Genomic DNA, 20,817 nt, shown 5'->3' with positions numbered 1-20,817 from the left:
ACCTGAGGTGATGCACTATGTTAGACTCACCACGCCTAAAAGGCACACAAGAGACCTGTCATTCTGAACCTCCTCCATGAATACACACGTAGACAATGACACATAAACATAAATGACATCAGTTCCTCTTATGAGTAGGTGTGCTCCAAGTGCCCTCTTGTGGTGGTGGGACAGAAATGAATGTTTATCCCAAAACGTTACAGTCAAAGACCAGATAATGAAAGATTGTATTCTTCACTAGTACACAACATGGCCCTGACAGAAACTAATCTGAAGGATCTCCTGAAAAAAAAATCACTATTTTTTTTTTTTTTAGAAATTACAAAAAGCAGCTTTCCTCAGCTCAACCTCCTCATGGAGGAAAATATTTGAGTTTAGTGCAATGACAAGACTTGATAATTCAACACGCCTTATATGCGACTAATGTTCCAATTTTTAATATATGCATCTCAAAACTGTAGGCAGAAACCTGTGGCTGTTTGTGTCCATATTTGTGGCTTACACTTTGAACTTTTTGAATGATATTCTTCTTCAGGAATGTCATACTCTGTCACTCAAACACAAAATAAGGGAACAAAGAGACAGAGAGCAAAGGATGAAGGATAATACCCTGAGAGAAACCTTTTTCCTCACATGAGAGGGGACAATTACTGTAGATAACCAACAACCGACAGGCCTAATGTACACCTAATGCAACACTATTATTGAGAGACCAACACTCACACACACTGTCATACACAGAGGCTTTCCAAAGACCACTGCAGCCAGCTTATAGATAAAACAATGGCTGCCAATTTGAACCTCCTTTGAGCCTGCATCACAATATCAATTGTAACTCCGAATCAAGCTGGTACCCAACCAAAGGACGCTCAAATGTTGCAGATAAAGTTTATCTGATTAACCTAATCTGTATTGACAGCTTGGGTCTATATGCCAAGGCTCACCATCTTTTTGAGCCAAGAGCAATGTTTTCCAGTCTGGGCACTGATCAGCTAAAAAGTGAATGTGTACGAATCTGGAAGAAATAACAAGGCGTACTCCAGCAGCCGGAAGACTGATGAGACAGGCAAAATTCAACCCTGCAGCATAGTGGGGGGAAGCTGAAGATATGGTATCTCTCGCTCTCGTCTCAATGGCACAGACAAGGCAAGGTCAGTGTTAAGGTCAGTGGTTGCACAATTGGAAGTGGTTGGCAACTGAGAGAATGCATGGTGGCAGCCAGTTAGGGGGAAAAAATAAAGTAAAACGAAAAGGCTGGTAGAAAACAAAGAATGAGCCAGAGGACAGAAAGCACCACTTAGCTGGTGTTGTCCAGAGACGCCTGCTTACCATTATTAGCCTCTAGAAGATGTTAAAAATGTGTCTGAGGCATAGCATGCACTCATATAAACAAACTCAGGGAAAGTGCATAAAATTGGGTATAAGAGTTCTCCAGGCTATTAATACATAGGCAGCTTTTTTGAGACTCTGTCCATATAGCAACAACAAATGCAGCTGTGCACATGCATGAGTGTGTCTTAACACCATTTTAGGGAGGAAATCTTGAGAGTGTGCTGTCAATTTGCATGATAAGCCTGCATACTCAGAGAGCATGGTGCACAGCTGTCCTGAGGAGGATTTCAACAAAATGGGTTTCAATGTACTTAGAGGAAAAGGATAGATTTGAGACTTGTGAGCTCAAAATCAAGCCCACTTTAGAAACAATGTTGAATTTAAAATGTTCAGCCAATCCGTGAAATTGATGCAGCTTTCGTGACTGGGACAGTTTCACATTCAGTGTCTAGCATGAGGAAGGGGTACACCATTTCCTCTGTCTTGATGAAGCTCTCCAAAAAGGCCAGCATGCATGTCTCCCCCCGCCCCCCACCGCCTCCCCGCTGCTGCCTGTACAGGTGATAGGATGGCTCCTCACGGTGCTTTAATGCCGCTCGTCATCATCTGTAACACACAGCTCTCTCTGGAGTCGTACAAACAGCAGCCAGAACATTCCAGGGAGCAGCGGGGGCATGAGCTTATCTCCCAGCCCAGTGGAGCAGGTAAATGATGTCGTCATCATCCACTAATGTTGGAGCCTGATTGGTCTAAAGAGCCCTACATTCAAATGGTCCTTTAATATGGAGGTCAAAAATGCAGCTTTGTCAACTTGTTTGAACTGAAAAACAGAAATGTGTGGAGTTTATTGTGGAGAACCTCTGTTGGACCTTGCATGTGGTATTGAGGGATCTTACTTTGCATATTTTGTTATACCCTGAGGAACAATTTGTGAATCTTTGGGGTATTTTGATGTACAACAAGCTATTTCTGCGGTACCCTGAGGTGCGTTTGGGCAGTTAGTCCATGGGATTACTTTATTTTTGGAAATGTGAAAGCAATGAAGAGCCTTATAATTTTTAGATATTTCCAAAGTCAATATTACAGTTTCATTTCTTAATAATGTGGATGTCTGAATATCACAGTAGCCCATCTACCTGGAATGTTAGTGCATAGCCTCTGGCACAGCTTAATTAACTCATCTGCATAGTTACAGAAGGCATAATGGGGGAGAGAAATCACTCATCACCAGAACATCCTTCCTACTGATCTGACTTCAAACAGTTTTTCTGTGTGGCAACAAAGGTACACATTCCCAGTAATCCTCACATATCACGATCAGTCGACAATTTTTTTTTTTACAAAAGCACCTTTGGGGAAACATACAAATCAGCAATGAGAACAGAAATTTTATTAATTAAATTCATCAGTTTACTGTTCAATAATCCTTTATGGCTGAAACAGACTTTTGAAAGTTATTCCAGGCAAGATGAAAGAGCAGGTAGACTGCAGTTTGGTGGATGGCTAATTCCTGAAATAGGACTGTCAATTATGCATGTTTCGGTCTGGCTTTCTCCCTGCAGTCTGAGAGGTGCTTTAGCAAAGTAGAAGCAGAAAGGAGAGGACACTAGAGGGAGACAATTTGTTCACATCTGCAGCCTTCTCCACAGCATTTTTGAATTTGACTGTAATAAGCCCTCCAGAGAAAAGCAGAGACGACTCAATCCACATTGATCAATATAAAATCATTCACAAAATCCAAAGGATAAAATTAAGAACATCTCAAGAGTGTCTGAATAATACCCACAAAATATTCATGCAAGTGATTGAAGGTATTTACTCTGAGCTCTCTTTTAGTGTTGGATTAATATATATTGGATTCTTTCACATGCTCAAAACATGTGGTGAGCCTCTGTGATACTTATGCAAATTCTGTTTGAAAATGTTAAGTCCCCATAGACTTCAAGTTTCACTTTAAAATACATATAAGTACTATGAGTCCTTTTATTATCACCCTCACCAAACATAAAGATTAAAAACTGTGGTTTTGTGTTGCATACACATGCTATATGTCAGCATCTGTGTGGAGAAAAAGGAGTGATATAGGATCCAAGAACAATTTCTTCAGGGTCAAGTGAAGATTGTGAGGGTGCAAAATGATTACTACAACAGGAAACAGGATGCCTCTTCTCAAAACAGCATCTCATAACAGTCGGTGAGTCCGTTGCTTCTCTCACTTTCTTTTTCCCCTCAGCTCTTTCACACACTATCAATTTTACTTCTCTCTCAATGCCCAAATCCTCCAGTTTTCATGCAAAGGCTCAATTAGTTACAAGCCTTTTCGCATGCTGAGTCCCCCCCCCCACCCCCCTCCATTGAGAAGTGGTTCATCTTTCAGCGCTGAATGCAGGATACAGTAGCAGTGACACAACTATGCTTTCAGAAAGCCCTGCATTTACCTTCAGTCTGAAGTAAATATTGAATTAGAGATGAGTTCAAAGCATGCAGGATACAAAAAAAACTCTTCATCCACTCATTAATTAAAATGTTTACAACAGCTGTCACCTTTGTAAATGCTTCCAAGTTATGATGATATTACTGTATGATCAGAGTCACTATCAAGGAATGCTGTTCATACAGTAAATACTTTGTAATAGAATATGGTAACCTTCCTCTTTCCTTCTCATTCAGTAGGAATCACTCAACTGCTCCAAAAGCATACTTGTCAGAACACCTAAAGTTGCTTAAAGAGGTATAAACATTTAAGGCATTTTCATGATCACAAGCTCAATTTAAAAATCTAGTTTCTGCTTCAATCAATGTAAAACAGGATGTAGAGACCTAAACCTTGAATGGGCGTCATCCATAAGATATGAAAGATTGTTGCTGATATACGATATGCTCGACCGTCTTAGATTAAACATAAAATTGTCTGCTTTGGGTTGTTTTTGGTTCACATCTGGTTCACAACCCTTGATCAGATATCCTAAAATGGCACACATGCTGTTCCATTTCTTTCGCATTTGACTTTGCTCTCTCCATGGTATAACAACAGAGAATAGAAAGGCCATGATAACAGCGTTAAAAAAAGAAAACAACCTAGAATAATTCAGCCACGCCGTGAAACCTGGGACTTCGGTGTTTTTATTTGAGCATAAAACTGAAGTTGCTCTTCATGTGTTAAATCCACTGTGATTCTTCAATACCTTGTGATGGGCTTTAAAGCCTGTTGTTCCTCAGAGCGCATATTCCGCATCAATTTATCACCTCACTCATTCTTCTCTCTCTGCAGCTGCATATGATTTTCTTGCACTAGGCATGTTCAGTAGGACACTACCACACATTTGACAACTTACAGAAAATGTAACAGTAAAGTAATCTTAAATGTATCACCAAATGGCATGGGACAGAACAATAGTGCAAAGACAGTAGAATAAGTAATAGCCTTTCACACAGGTCTTCATATTTCCATTTTCTTTGACAGTCAGTCCTGTGCTACAAGGAATTGCCGCCAATTGCTTCTGTACCTTTGTTTCAAAGATACTGACAGCTGCAATGTGGAGTGTCCCCTAACTAATGACAGAGTTTTAGCTGTTAAAATGCCGTATTTGGGTTTTATCTAAGTCATTGTTTCAAAAACATGCTGCCTGGCTAGATAAGAAATTCCCTCTGGTAGTGCCCTAAACAGTCAGCACAGACAGGCCTATTCACAAAACTTCAGTGAATGTGAATAATAGATCACTAGTCACGTTTCATGCAGAAGCTTGGGAGGTTTTGTTGTATGTATTCTCATGCTAAGATGAATGAAAACTGCATTTATATAGGATTTATTGTCTGAGTTCTGTGAGCAATTACAAGGTTACAATTTTTTTTACAAGATTTTCAGCATAATACATCATTTAAAACATCATTTGAATTTGAGATTTTTTCTTATGGTCTTTTCATAGCGTACTGTGTAAATAATGGATACCAAAACATATATATTTTTTCCATTGTAACTTTCATACATGTTCGTTTATTCATTAATTTCTTATCCTGTTTCTTCTTCAGGGTCACGAGAGGGCAACACCAGCTTATCTCCACATACATTGTACAGAGGGAGCAGCTGGAAGCTCATTATAGGTCATCTACATGAAAAGATCCATAATTACTCCACTGTACAGATACCATGCTTTATTGATCCCCATAGGAAAATAACTTCATTGGCTTTCATTATGAATATAGCTCTTAAAGGCCAGGCCACAGGGTCAGCTTGAACACAGGTTTGATGGCTCAGGAGACTTTCTCCAATATCAGCTCATCTTGTAACCTAAAATTGTGCAACATTTTGTACATTGCAAAATCTGATCCTCTGCATATTCTGGGCTGTATTTAAATTGTAATGTTTTATAGTATGGATTTATCAATGGGAATTCTCACTGTAACATATTTTAATTAATAATGTACATTACAACATTGTTAATTAATACAAGCCTGCATCGTTGGTAGTACATGAGGCTCATGTTTAAAGCTGTAAGGCCCATTAAACGTCTACTGTACCTACTAAGACATCAATTCAAATGCACTAACGGCAAAATTTACCATGTATCACTTTCCAACCATATTGTTAGATTTCAATAAAACTGCATAGTGTCTCAACAACATAATTATTTTTACTAAGTACTTAGTATTCAATTATTGTTCAATTATAAATACATCAGCATGCTTTCTTTCACTGTTTAAAAAAAAACTAATAAGATGCCAGTTAACTGGTGCTGCACAATATCTATGTTAAACTTTGTGCCACATTATATGCATCTTTTAGCTGAATGAAACTCTGCTTATGTTATAATAAACACCTGTGAGCCATAACACCAGTATCATTTTAATATTAACATGCACATAGGAGTTGCCCCACTTTTGTGCTGCTTTCTGAGGGACTATATTGCATGGCGGAAGAATAAGTAATTGTAATTTAAAAAAAAAAAGATTGCGCAGCTGCTTTTGAAATGATTGCTACTCAGTGGAATAGTAACCACTTCTAATTAAGAACAATTTCCTGGACAAAGATTTTATTATTATTATTATAATAGTAGGCTATGTGTCCACTGATTTAGAAGAGCAATAAGCCACTTTCACCTCTAGTGGCTTATTGCTTAATTAAATGACAAATCGGAGTATTGGTTTGCAGATTGCCTGAATTGACGTCAATTGGATTGGTTAGGTGACAGAGCCAGGCTCCGCCCCCTGTGGGCCAAGGTAGAGCATGCTGAGAGAGAGGGAGGAGGGAGCAGGGGGCTGAGCTGATCCCACGTGTGACGCTTTCATTCCCGGCTCAGTAATATTCTCATAGCGGGGCTTTGCATATCTCCTGCCGTATCTGTGTGTGTCTGTCACTGTTACTGTAGTCCCAGCCTATAGTTTGGAATAGATATGGAAGGAGACGGGAGTCAAGCCACATCCGGAAGCCTAAATGATTCACAACATGACCCGGGGTAAGAATCTTTCTAAATTTAATCCTTAGGTACGATTTTTTTCCATGTTACAACATCTTGGAGAGGACTTCGACTGCCGTGCTGGATTCGTCCCCACAGTACGCACTTAAACGGTGCACGGGTCCGTTTCCAGACGCAGTTTTACAGACCTCAGCTTTGTAGCGAGTGTGTCCTCCCCCTTTAATGTAGATAGACCATAATTACTAAGCGCGAATGTGTTTTCATAGTCTTCCTTCATCCTTTAAGGTCGCTTTTAGAAGTAGTTAGTCGTCAAAATGGCCGAACTGACATCTGGACTCACTTCTGTTGTGTTTTCCCCTTACAGTAAAATGTTTATCGGTGGCCTCAGCTGGCAAACCTCACCAGGTGAGACTGTTATTCTCTTTAACACCGTATCCAGTATTTCTTGTTGTTTTGTCGCTGTGACTGAGTGCTCGTTGTAGCTGCTGGCGGTGTATGTGCGAATGTGCACTGTGCAGTACTGTACTGTATGGGATATCTCACTAGTGTGTGCGCACGATGTTATTTTTGATCTCCGTCCATCTGAAGTCCTCTATTCGACCCCTATGCGCATCGCGGGGTGTTTTTTGAAATACAGTGACAACAGCATGCCCATATGTTTCTGTCAAATGACCCGACATATTTTCTCTATTCACAGACAGCCTTAGAGACTATTTTAGTAAATTCGGAGAAATAAGAGAATGTATGGTGATGAGAGACCCCACGACAAAGCGCTCAAGGTAAATATAGGGCTTTTCTACTTTTCCTTACCAGTGCATGTAGCCATATCGCTTACTTTGTCCGTGTTTAGTATTAATCCAGCGTGTATGTGTGTTTCTGTGTCCGCGCGCGCATGTGTTCGTGTGTGTCCCTGTGTGCGCGCGCCTGCGTGTGGTTTCACAGCAAGCCAGATAAGCTTAAATGCTCACTGCTGTAAAGCTGCGGCCGAATGCAATTTGACATTGACTTTGTGACTGCACCACAATGTTGGTGTAGTGTCGTCTCACACTGTAACATACCAAATAATGATCAGCAGTGTCCTCAGTTTCAGTTTCAAATCTGCTACAGGACGTCCATAATGTGGACTATAAATGCATTTGCAAAGAAATATTGTAACAATAATAAGGTCATAGGAATATTATGCCTACTGTTATGCAGTCTGTTGTTACATGTCAATATTTTTCATCGTTTGTATTTGAAAGAATAAAAAAAAAAATGTAATTTTTGTTTTTGCATGTATGCATTTTAACATTTTTGTTGTTTTTGTCTGTGTGTCTTTGTTTTGCAGAGGATTTGGGTTTGTTACGTTTACAGATGCTGCCAGTGTAGATAAAGTCTTAGCTCAACAACACCATGAATTAGACTCAAAGACGGTGAGTTCATTTGATCTACATTTATATTAGTGTTTATTTCATGTTTTGTGTTTGCACCGTTCTGCCCCTGGAGACCCCCCACGTCCTAACTGTGTGACATTTCGCTGCCTTAAGGGCCTTTTGGGGAAACACCTCTTAGGTTAACAGTCTGTTTGGATCAAGGTCATGTATAAGGGCTAAATGTATGATGGTCCCTTCAACACAGAGACTGGCAATAAAACACAACTCCAGGGTGAATATTATATGTGTTCACTTTCACTTCTTCGGATGAATGGGGCAGACACGCCCCCTTCTTCGCTGCAGCCACATGTGCAGTGTGCACATAGCTCATGTTCCACTGAAGGGCGTGCTGTCTCAGGCCCGCTGCTGGGCTACTGTTTGACCTAGCAAACAATACATTGGATCACACCTGATGCGCTGATACTGTATGTGTGAAAAATAGGTTAAAACAACACTTCCCAAAAATATCACCCGTGTGTCAAAATCAGATCTATAAACTAAATCAGAATAAATCTACCTGTTTCCAAACAACAAATACGTCATTAAAACTAACTGGTTATTTGACTATAATGTAATTTAATCAGATTTTAATAAATTTAGCCATATTACAGCAATACACAAGTAATATTATGTCAAACATTTACCATTATAAATACGTGTTTAGTTTGAAAGGGTCCTCTGAATTGAATCTACATAAATAAGGCAATTCATTCACAAACACCCACACACTCATTTATGGAAAAAGTTTGAAGTATTGCGGATTCTACTTGCCCTTTTAAATTTGTCAGTAGATGAATAATTAAACATGCTAGTCATTTTTGAGAGATGTCTGTAATGATGGATTAGATGAGGTTGAACTGAAAATATATCTGCCTGGGATTTCTACTTGGTAGGTGGTAACGTCCAGATATGCCCGCATAGTTTCAGGAAGGGAGTAGTGCATGTTGAGGAAAGAAGCTGTGTTTGCTACTTTGGCTGAGGGGAACTCTAGATGGAGGAAAATTTTGAAGGGTATGTATTTTAAAAGACAAACAGATTGTACTTTAGGTGGCAGTATATAATAAGGCTATTCTGAAATCTCTAAAGCTGTACAGGATATGGCAAGTAATGTAAATTTAAAGATCTGGTATTGTGGCCTTTTTTTTTTTTTTTTTAATTAATTTTTTATAAATGCTGAGTCTGTTTTCAAACCTTTATTTATACAGGGTATGCCATTGAAAGCAAGCTATATTTTTTCAAAGGACTCCCTGATTACAACACAAATATGAGATATAAGAAACAATAATTGGCAAATATAAAAAGCAAATATGTACAGATAATAACAATAAGTTTTCAATTAATTATTTTAAACATATCTGTGACATTTTGCTCACCAAAAGTTGTTTAGATTTCTCTAAATCTATCTCTCCTTACAGCCCAGGTTTCCCTCTGTCCTCCAGCAGGCTGTTTTTGAAGCTATTTACATAAAATCAACATTATTAATGACCACCTACTCCGATTGGCTGGAGGTGTGGCCCCCACCTTCACCTCCAGCCAATTGGAATAGGACCTAATGAATAATGCAAGTACCCTTACGTCATATCTTTACCTGGAGCAATGTCTGTAGCTGGAGATGTAAGGCAGTTTATAGCGGTCTATGAACCAGAGTGTGATTATGAATGGGAAGGGGAAGAACCTGCTGTTGCAAAGATAAGATTTCAACAGGATGTTTCAGAACAGTGAGATTGTGTCTAAGTTTCCCAACAAAGGACAAGTAATTTTTCAAATGTAGCCAGAGGTTGCTAGCTTAGCTTTAGCACAGATATATTATATTCCTTCAGCTGAGTAACACAAAGAAACAATGTTTACCAGTCCATTTGTTTTAAAACTTCATCCAGGAGCGCCCTGGTAGCCGGATGGTTACAGCACATGCTGCATAACTGTAATGTCCCTTCAACTCTGGCTTGGGACCTTTGTTGCACGTCATACCCCACTCTCTCTCCCCTTGTTTCCTGTCTGCTTCTCCACTATCAGCTCTCCAAAAAAAAAAAAAAAAAAAAAAAAACTTCATCCAAACATTGAAGATGAAAAAGTTGAAAATCCTGCGGCGTACTGAGTCTCGTTAAGCAGTCGGCTGTAAAATGTGCAGAACACACACACACACACAACCTCTTGCCGATAACGGAGGAAAGATTGTCTCAAAAAATGAATTTCAGTCATTTCTGATGTAAATTTCCATCCTCTGGAAGGCTGCAAAGACTTTTTAGCTGCTGAACAACCAGCAACACTTCCAGTATCCTGCTTTGCTCGTCGTCCGTTACAGTAGGGGTGGGCTCATGCTAAAACTTCCTAGCATATGTGATTTGACTGTCTGGTGTAATGTAGTAACGGGTTCCACCTTAACACTGCTAGCTCTTTAGCCTCAAATTTCAAAATATCTAATAACTTAGAAAGACAGAGAAGATAATATTGAGTAATTTTACAGCACAGGAGCCCTCCACCACCACCACCACCATCACCCTAATCCCTCCCAAAGCTCAGTTTTCTTGTTTTCGACAATAACAGCCCTTTAAGATTTGTTGTTCATTGTATTCATATTCTTGAGCTCGAGTGTGATGGACGCAGTGCTGAGAAACATGGTGTTTGTTGGGAAGTGGGTCTTACTTTATGTTCCTTCCAGTTCTTTGAACTGCAAAGTTTGTAGTAAAGTGGCTGCTCTTTTTTTATTAGGGAGCTCTGAGCTTTCTGGCCAGTTTTCAGACCACCTCAGTGATGGAGACTTTACTGCTCCAAAGGAGCTTATTTTTTTTTAGTATTTCTACTATTCCAAAAAACTATTGATAACACTAAACCCAAATACATTATGGGGCTTTCAAATACACAGTGGGCATATGGGTTGTTCCTGTGACACCCCCTAAAATGTAAATCAGACCCTCCCTGTTTTGTTTTTTAAGATTTAGGTCGGTCAGTGTCTCATTCAAATTTGTACTTTAGTTGTGCTGTAGTGTTCTATATAAAATTTAGGTCTTAAGATGTATTATCTCTATTAATGTGCTTTGAAAATAAGGGTGATAAGATCAGAGAATATAGAGGGAAGACACATTTCCTGGTAGTTAAATGCCCAATAAATAAGACTGATGGTATTGCAAAACTTGCAAATATCTGTATAGGTGCAGGTTGGGGGGGCTGCTTGAAGAGGTAACGATGCAAACATTCTTTGATGCAGAATCTAGAGCAGTTTGATAACTTCAAACTAGGCATTTTGAATGAACAACTCTGTGACAGCTTGACAGCATATATATCTACAGCAAAGGTCGGGATGATACCTGTGAGGGAAGGTTGCACATAAAAATATACTTACAACAAGTAGGAGTTGGCCAAAACCAGTCTTGTACTGTTGTCTGATACAGTAACTGGAGCAGTCGTTGGTTCTGAACCTTGCCCATTAGCACTTTGAGAATAGTGGCAGTAGGAAAGGGTTAAATTCCTCGTGCACTTTTGAGTTATTCTGTTGAGCTCGTTGGATTTAACCCGAGGACTTTCTGCTCATATCTTCACCTCTAACTACTTCTGTGTTGCAACTGACTTATTTGGATCAGGAATAGTTTGTTATACCCATGAAAAAAAAAGGTGATTGTTGACTTAACTTAAACCTGCGGATTATATGTAATGACACAATCAAAAGATGAAATATTATTGGCTTATTTTCTTATTTATGTTGGAGTTAGAACAGGTTTTCCCCATCTTCTCAAGCATATTAAGTATTATGCAAAATAAATTATGTAAATTTACCATTTAGTGAATGTGGGCCGCATTACCAAATATAAAGATACCGTACAGGTACAGAAAAAGAGTTTTAAAAGTGTATCAGCTATAGATGTGTATATAAACCATGGCATTGTATCACAGTTATTGTAGACTCTAGGTCATATTTGGCAGACTTATGTCATGCTCTTCAGATTTGACAGCACCTCAGCCTGAGGACTGAACAGTGACATTTTAAAGTCTGACGTCCAATCACCATTTTGTGTGAATTGTGGCCTCAGCGCACTGGCTCGGTGAAGTTCTCTAAACTTGTTGCACATCTGTCCTTGCCTAACTGGCAAGTCACTCGAGGCTGGTTGTGAAACATTTCCTTTTATATAATATTTGTCATTACCTCTGTAAGGTTTTTTTTTTTTTCCTCTAAAAAAATCAATATGTTTTGGCAGTAGAGTTTTACTCAAAATTTGTAATGTTTTTTTTGGGGCATTTTTTTTTTTTGCCTTTACTAGATTGCATACAATAGTAAGCTGACCGGAAATGAGTGGAGAGAGAGGCCCGGTCGGACTCATATGGGTGATTACACGGTCAGCGTCTTAAACCCTCAGGCCATCAGGCTGCCCCTGAATAAATTGTTTTTAACGACCATTAATATAATCATTTCTATATTTAAAAAGATATGAAGCCAAATTGAATTTGCATTCCTGCCTGGTGTTAATGAAACATTTTTTGTGTGTGTGATTTATTTGCTTTGTTTCCATAGCCATGTAGTTTGTCCATATACTCCCTAACCTGTAATAAAATGATGATACTGATAGTCCTGTAATAACAGTGATAACTAATGGCTTTTGCATAATGAACAACAAAATGAGGCCATGTGGTTTGTAGCTAGACATTTTTGTATTTGGATGAATGTTTGACAGCGTAATTGACATATCAAAGTTGAAATGAGATCCCGTTTACTCAAACACATGCAGAAATTGATATTTCAGAGCTACTAATGTGCTGTTGTTTATCCGTGCAATAGGAGAGTGCAAACCTAAGGCAGCTGTCTGTGTTGTCTTCCTCACCATTAGTCACTGGGCTGTATCCGCTGTGCTGTTGTATATCTTAACATTCACACTATCAAGATCGCATTGCATTAGGATCTGTCATATCTCTTACGAAGTTGCTCAACAGTAATGGAAAGAATTAACTGATGTGTTTGCAGATGTTTGATTCGATACAAGTCTCCTACTTTTGCAACGCTTGAATGAATCCATACCCGTGTTTTTTTCCCTAATAACCTTGAAAGGACTGGCTGTAAGTGGCTGGAGGTGCCGTGACTGAACAAGTTGAGTCATATTATGAGTATTCATACAGAGAAAGTGGAAATCATACCTAATTTACATTTTTTCCCCTTGTTTATCTCATTTTATTTTATATATATATAGCTGGATGTGTGAATTAAATCAGCGAGGCTTTGGGTTTTTGACAAGCACATACCATTTCAGTCACAGATATAGTGCAGTAACTGCTATTTAAGTAATAGTAGTTAAAACACAAAAGAGGCATTTCTTACTTTTATTGCACTCATACCACATAAAGGATTTCAGTATGGATTATCATTTTCCCTGAGTTTGTGGTTAAGAGCGATATAACAGATCATAAACCAAAAATACCAGGATGGGTGAAGATAGGCACGCCATCACAATCTTCTTTTTCTTTTTTTCTTTTTTTGTATTGGTTTTTTTTTTTTTCACTGTGTGCTCTGCTTTTTGTCCGGTTATGAAAACACTCAAGACTAGGATGAATGTGAATGAGACATATGGGGAAGCACAGCCTGGGGCTTGAAAACACACATGCTGGTAATTCAGAACATATTTACCATTTTTCATGATGCTTTGTTCAGTTTAGAAATATGCAACTCATAGCATCTGTTCCTGAAGATGTTTCAAGGCATGCCGGTATGAACAGGAGATCACAGTACATTACTTTGCATTTAAGAAGAAACAGTTGAGAGCTTTACAAGGCAGCAGATTGATTCCTGGCTGCTTCCAGGTTAGCATCTTTTATTGTTTTATGTAAAGCAGTTATAATCACATTTTAATGCGAACTGTAATAAAATATTTACATTCATCAGAGCAAGGTGAACCTCCAAAAGGTTATATTTGAATGCAAAATACGAATTAAGTTCCTGACAGTGTATGACATTCATCATAATTTAAACAGCATGAATATGGTTTCAATCTTAATTTATTGCAACCTGTAAAACCCACTAACATCTATGTTTCCTTGTAAAATAAACATATTGCTGGTCCTGGGGTAATTCCGGCCTTTATTAAATGACCCCAGGTCAACTTATGCACGCAGTTTTGATGTCTGAAGTGAGGCGGGGAATAACCCAAGAGGACAGGAAGAGGAAAAGTGTGGATGAGCAGCTGTTCCGGACAAATCTAAAACCTTATTCATCAGATAGGATTTAGAAGTAAAGTCAAATCAATGAGCTAAACTCTGACTTGTTCTTGTACAGCAGGTGCTCTGTCTTCTGCAGTTAATTATGGCTGAAGGCGTTATTAGTTCATGCTGTATCTGTCTCTTGTCGGTACATACAGAGCATCAGATGTTTGTCAAGGCGGTAATGTAATACCTTGTGAAATACCAGTAAATCTAGATCATAATGGTGTTGCATATTCTGAAGAAGAAAAAAAAAGGCCGATTTCCTTGTTGAGCATGACATTGGTAAAATTCTAATTATTAATTTGAGGAGCATAACAAACTGCCTTTTTGAGGTGTTATTCCACAGCAAAGATCAGTAAAGATTGACAGCACAGATATGAAACATTTATGTTTTAATTTCTTGTCTGCGCCGTTGGTATCACACGCGCACACCTGTGGACCTCCTCACACACTTAAATTGGGAGAAGCTGCAAGCTTTGATAAGCCTTTTCCTTTTAGCTTAAACACCACATCATCATGCTGGTGCAGATATGTATTAAGAGAGAGGCAGAGAGTTTACCCAAGAGCCACATTAATATATGAAATTCTTTTGTAAGATGTGAACTTCAGATATATGCTGTTTCTCTGCCCTGATCTCCCACGGTCGCATGCAGAAGCGGCCCTTGGAGACCCTGTAGTAAAAGGCTGTGGAAGATAAAAGATGGTGGGGCGGGGTTGGGGGGGGATTGCTCCTGGTCTTTTCTCATTTATTACTTTGACATACTAGCTTGTATGATGTCTTGAGGAAATCTACTTTTGTTCTATGTGAGATCATGTTGCATCAGTTAACAAAGGTGTATTGAAACCATAAATTTGACAAATTGTGCAGCTGATTGAAAAAGTCTTGTTAGGGTGACGTAAAGAGGCTATAAGGTGAGCAAATTCTTTACAGTGCTCTGCTAGAGAGGCATGGTTTGCTTTAGAATGAAGAAAAAAGCTCTTGACACAGACTACAGCTGTGTGAAATACTTCACTAGTGCATCTTTAGCATATCAAAATCCATACTGCTGTGTGCCCCATGAAGTGAAAACTGTGGAAACTTGGGTAGATGCTTAAGATTTATTAGAGATACCAGCATTGCAAGAGGCACGTGTACTGTAATTGCAGAGCCCTTTGAAAATTATACCACATTAGAGGCTGCCAGTCAATTGTACATAACAGGTACTGCTACCATTAGATGGCTACAGTAATTTAATCATTGGAAAAAAGGACCTCATACATCCTACAGACAGTCGTAGATAGCAGATGCTGCCAAGAATCATACGCTAATCTAACCCGCAGGAATAAGATAGAACTTTGCGTGAAAAATGTAAAACTCATAAAGGGCACGTTGACCTGGAATTTGTCATATATGTGAATTGGGTCTAGTACAAGTTTAAAATTAGGATTTTATTGTGGCTCATACATTAAAAAAATAGATGAACTCATTGGTGACTGTTTTTGAACGATGTATATTGATTGCAGTTTGGATTTGAAAACATTATACCTTCAATTATAAACATTCTGTCAATTAAAATATATTTTGACCTTATCTTCCTGTCCCACATGTTATTTGAATATTCAGGTGTGATAAAGTCTTACTGCTCCTACTTTGCAACATGTAAAAATATTTTTTTTATAACAAAGACAACAACAATGGGCATCATCAGTTTGTAGATTTGCTATGTTGTTGTACATTAATCAGGTCAATCCAAGTAAAGTTTATTGTGATGGTCCTTAATGAATGTTACAGTCCCAATGACCTTCACACTTCCACAGTATGAAAACAGTAAGTGAAAGGTAAACGCCAGGTGTTAAGATGCTTAATAGCGCTGCTTCCCTTCGTTTGAACAGCTTATTTGGCAACCAGTAAAATATAATGTTAGAAGGTGGCGCACATTCAGATTCAGAGCATATTGTTCATTCTGCTCCAAGTCAGGTTTATAAATATCTATGTGCTGTTTAGTTTGCGTGCGCTGCTTGAGATGTTGTCATGATAAATACATTTCCTAGAGGGGGATTATAAAGTACTTTTACTGCTACCAGATGATAACATACAGTTACAGCTGGATGGGAGGTCTACCTTCCTATTTTACAGTTATGTGTCTTCAATTTATGATGTTTAATATGTTATTTTGTGCTGAAGTGTCTTAATATGCTTTTTAGTACTCCCTAAAATTGCCTTCTGTACTCCTAAATCAGTTTGTGATTTGTTCCCACAATCCATTTCAACAAACCACAGAGAATATGCCTTGTTGCAGTCAGTAGATGTAGGTGCAGAATGCGAAAAGTGAAAGCAGTGGCACTGTAAGATCAAAAGAGTGTTTTTTCCTAACCTATTAAGAAAATAACTTTATCAAAAAAACAGGTGATGATCTCTGTTTGACTATCTTTTTAAATAAAGGATTAAATAATGAAAATCACATGATGAACCACAATATTCCAAGTAAACTACTATCAATTGGTGTGAATTGTGTCAAGGTGCAAAGTATTGCTAGATGAGAACAGACCTGAGTGAAATAGCATTTACAAGTACTGCATTTGGAATTACTGAAATAACTGTGCTACCTGGGTCTGGTTGACTGGTCCTAAACCTGATGGTATGTGTGTTACATAACAAAAATGTTTCAGGAAGGAAGTATCAGGTGAAACCGAGACAACATAATCTCTGGTTCAATTGAACGGTTATCCAGTGCAAAGGAGAATGCATATTCTAGCTCTTGGCCTTAAGTATGAAGGTACTTTCAACATAAAAAAAATCACATGCACATGAATATGTAAACAGATGGGAAACAATTGCTACATCCCTCCTGCCCTTGATTTCAAATTTCTCAAAGGAGTCATTCATCATAAGTTGTGACCTAAAAAGGTGCTGCTACAGCATTTCTCAGAAGGATTGGTTAGTAAGTCCTCATTGCCTAATTTGGCTGCATTGCTCTGAGTGTGATTTAGACAATCTGCAGTATCATAGCCCCATTTTAACACAATTTTGTGCATATAATTGCCTCTTTTTGATAATCCTAATATTTTAAACAGACTAAAAAACTATATGACCTCCATTTCTGCTGTGTGAAAATGCTTTCTCGTGCATTTTGAAACAGTAGGATTCATGGGAACAGTAATGATCAGCAGGATAGAGAAAACAATTAGTTTATGTAGTGTGATGAAATGCAGATTAATAGGTTTCATATAGGCTTAAAAAGTAAGATACATTACCAAGTATAGGACTTTGGTATTCAAAGAATAACATGTTGTCTGTGCTCAAATAGGGCGCACAAAATAATTGAGTTTGAATTGGTTATGCCTGGGGCTAAGTGCTAAAACAAATCTTTAAATGAAATTCATTACAAGCAGTGTTGCTATACCCAGGTGTTATTGAATTCATATCTCATTTTGACCTGATTTAGAAAGATAACAGTAATAACTGAAACTGACAAAAGACGACAATGACATTGCACATCATGGTTTCCCTTCAAACACATTAAAACAGTCAGTCTCATTGGCTTAATTGATCTGTGCAGATGGTGTCTTTTCTTCTTGTATTCCTTGGTTAATTTTCTTTTCATTGTTTTCCTCAGCAGGATGAGATATCTTTCCCTTAAAAAGATTCATCTGTGCCAAAGGAGTAACTTTTACACATGCTGGTACACTAAGCATGGTACACTAATTGTAAATATTTCCGGATAATATACAGCAAAATAATATGCAACAACATGAAAAGGATTCTCTGATAAACATAAATGAGTAACATCCTGCCAAAGAAAAATATGTATTGGTATCATTTTTGAGAAATTCTTTCTCAAATTTATCGGTATCCAGACAAGGACAATTTAGGATGACATTGCTGCTTGAGATAGTTCCTTTTCATTGTAAGTGCAAGGTTGATGAGACCCCCCACCACATACCTTCATACCAGTGAAATTAATGAGGAAAATGAAGCTAATGACATAACAAGCACAAGATGGAGAACCAGGCTGATCTGATGCATCCTCCTGGTTATTTGGCAATATCTGGAGGTGTCACCGGCCTCAGACTCTCATTTTCTCCCTGTCATATTCAATCAGCGATTGCTGCCTAAAATAAAAGCAAGTCTCTACAGCGACTCTGACCAGCAGAACGATGGTGTGGCTGGCCTCCATAGCCATGTTTTTTTTATTTTTTGAACAGTGAGGTTCTTTTTTTAGTATACAGCTGTTGGCACAACCAATATTTTAGTCTGGAGATTAATTTGTACACAGTAATCAGCAGTAATTAATATGCTGCTTCTTAAAATACATTGTCCAGCGCAACAAATGTTGTGCCTATAATGTGTCGTTGAGCTCTATCAATTGTAGTTTGCTACAGTAAGTAATGAGGTCACTGATATTAGCCAGCTGTCTTCAAATCCTCATCAACAGATTTTTTTTAACAGCCATTAGTCAGAGCTCAAGATATAAAATCTTGAAGTGAATGTAGTTTTGTTTTTAACATCAAGGTCTTACTTGTGTCAATGCTGACAAAGTGATTAAACTTGAAATCAAACCAGTTATTTGGTCAAACCGTTGCACCGGTATAATGAATAAGAACACAGCCAATAGACCAGCTGTACATTTAAATGATTGGCTCAAGATGGTGAGACAAGATGGTGTCGTAGAGGAAACACCATGCTTCAGTGAGCTCCGGTGATTATTTAACATTATTGGTTTAGCGAAAGCATCATACCTTAAAGTGGGACTAACTCTATAGAAAAACTCTTGACAACTACTTTTACAAAATACTCAACAACATGCCCAAAACCGTGAAAAAATCAACCAAGAATTTTTACGAAAACGAGGAGCAAATGATGATGCTAATGTTGTGGAAGCGGCTGAATGTGAAGATGCTAGCAGTAGCAGTAGCACTGACCAAAACATTGTCGAAGCAATGGACAGGATAACCAATAATATCATGAAGGTTATCGATGCTAAAGTTGACACTGTACTTGTGGCTATAATGGATCAAACAACCCATATACAGGCTCTGGGAGTTTGAGTCGGTGAGGCGGAGGACAGAATTGCTACTGTGGAGACCATGATGGAATTTTTGCAGTCTAAAGTGACAAATCTAGAGAAACAAGTGAGTGGACTGTTGGAACATATAAATGATTTAGACAATCGTGGACTCAGATGCAATGTAGGCTTTGTAGGTCTACCTGAAGGTACAGAAGGAACAGATCCTGTGAATTTTATCAAAGTGGTTACCTTACTATCTTAAAATGACAACCGTTCCTTAGCACTGAAACCTGGTCCCAAACAATGCCCCAGACTGATCATTATGAAGTTTCACAACTACAACGAATAGCAACGTGTTATCAATGCAGCCCACCATCTTGGTGCAGAACTGGACCATTCCACACGCACTGGACCAAGGATTTCTTTCTTCAGTCATTACTCAGTGGCAGTGGTCAAGAAACACAAGGCCTTTGATGATATGCAAGATGAATATTGACTAGGCACTGATGTATCCCGCAAGGCTTAAGATGTTGGTCAATGATGCAGAGAAGAGGTTTAATACACCAGAGGGAGCAGCTGTGGACTTGCTTAAACTTTCTGGGACAGCACAGCTTTTTTTGTTATGTTCTGATTATTGGACTGGGACTGTGACATTTAACTTTATGTGAGTACTCACATGATTTTATCATTTATTCATTTGATTACAGTTTGCCATGTGGGATGATGTCATATCACCATATGCGAAATGGAACTTGTGTTTATTTTATGATTAGTCATGAGTATAGCTCTTGGTTGATCCATCGGCTGTTAGCCTTGGGCAGGAGGAAGACGGGGGTTTTTTAAGGGACATTCCACCATTTCCCCTAGGTTTTGTTTTTTGTTATGGTTTGTATGTTTTTACATAGCTCAGTCATGTATTTTTCTTCTTCGTCTTTTTAAACGGATTGTGTCAGGATATTTCCAGTCCTATGTCTGAATTAACAGTTTAATGAATGCCAAATAAGCTTCGGGTCTGTACTTGGAATATATGAGGGATTTATAATCCCATAAAACGTAGGAAAATACTTACCTTCTTGAAAAAAGAAAATATTGATGTTGCACTGGTGCAAGAAACCCATCTTGATGACATAGTAATAGATGTAATTGATGCAATTAAGAAACTCCAGAGTGGGAAGTCACCAGGACCTGATGAGTTCTGTTGTGAATTTTCAGGACCTGATTTTAGGACCATTACTTAAAATGTTAAACATTGGTTTTCTACTGCAGAATTACCACAGACTCTCAAAGTAGCTAACATATCACTTATATTAAATGAAGGGAAATGCCCTGAGTCTTTTTCCTCCTATAGACTGATATCTCTATTAACTGTGGACCGAAAATTGCTCTCTTAAATTCTAGCTAGTCGTTAGACCCTTTACCCATACTAATTAAAGAAGATCAAACTGGTTGAAATTCAACTAACAATGTTAGACATCTCTTTAATGTTATTCA

General features: G+C 38.3%; 1 protein-coding gene across 8 annotated transcripts in view; it reads left to right on the top strand.

Annotated features, from left to right (window-relative positions):
- The first annotated feature begins 6,526 nt into the window (after positions 1 to 6,526).
- Positions 6,527 to 20,817, top strand: part of msi2b (musashi RNA-binding protein 2b) — a 254,649-nt gene continuing 240,358 nt past the window's right edge. For 2 of the 8 annotated variants that reach the window (XM_042430358.1, XM_042430359.1), the window contains exons 1-4: positions 6,537 to 6,785; positions 7,111 to 7,151; positions 7,444 to 7,525; positions 8,074 to 8,158. In XM_042430358.1, coding sequence (XP_042286292.1) covers positions 6,724 to 6,785; positions 7,111 to 7,151; positions 7,444 to 7,525; positions 8,074 to 8,158 — 270 coding nt within the window. In that variant the 5' untranslated portion in view covers positions 6,537 to 6,723. Of the gene's footprint in view, positions 6,786 to 7,110; positions 7,152 to 7,443; positions 7,526 to 8,073; positions 8,159 to 20,817 lie in introns of all 8 variants that reach the window. The other 6 variants (XM_042430366.1, XM_042430365.1, XM_042430361.1 and 3 more) reach the window with 5 other exon arrangements.

The sequence above is a fragment of the Thunnus maccoyii genome, chromosome 13 (genome assembly GCF_910596095.1).
Source record: "Thunnus maccoyii chromosome 13, fThuMac1.1, whole genome shotgun sequence".
Taxonomy (NCBI): Eukaryota; Metazoa; Chordata; class Actinopteri; order Scombriformes; family Scombridae; genus Thunnus; species Thunnus maccoyii.
This window is presented reverse-complemented; position numbering and strand designations above follow the sequence as displayed.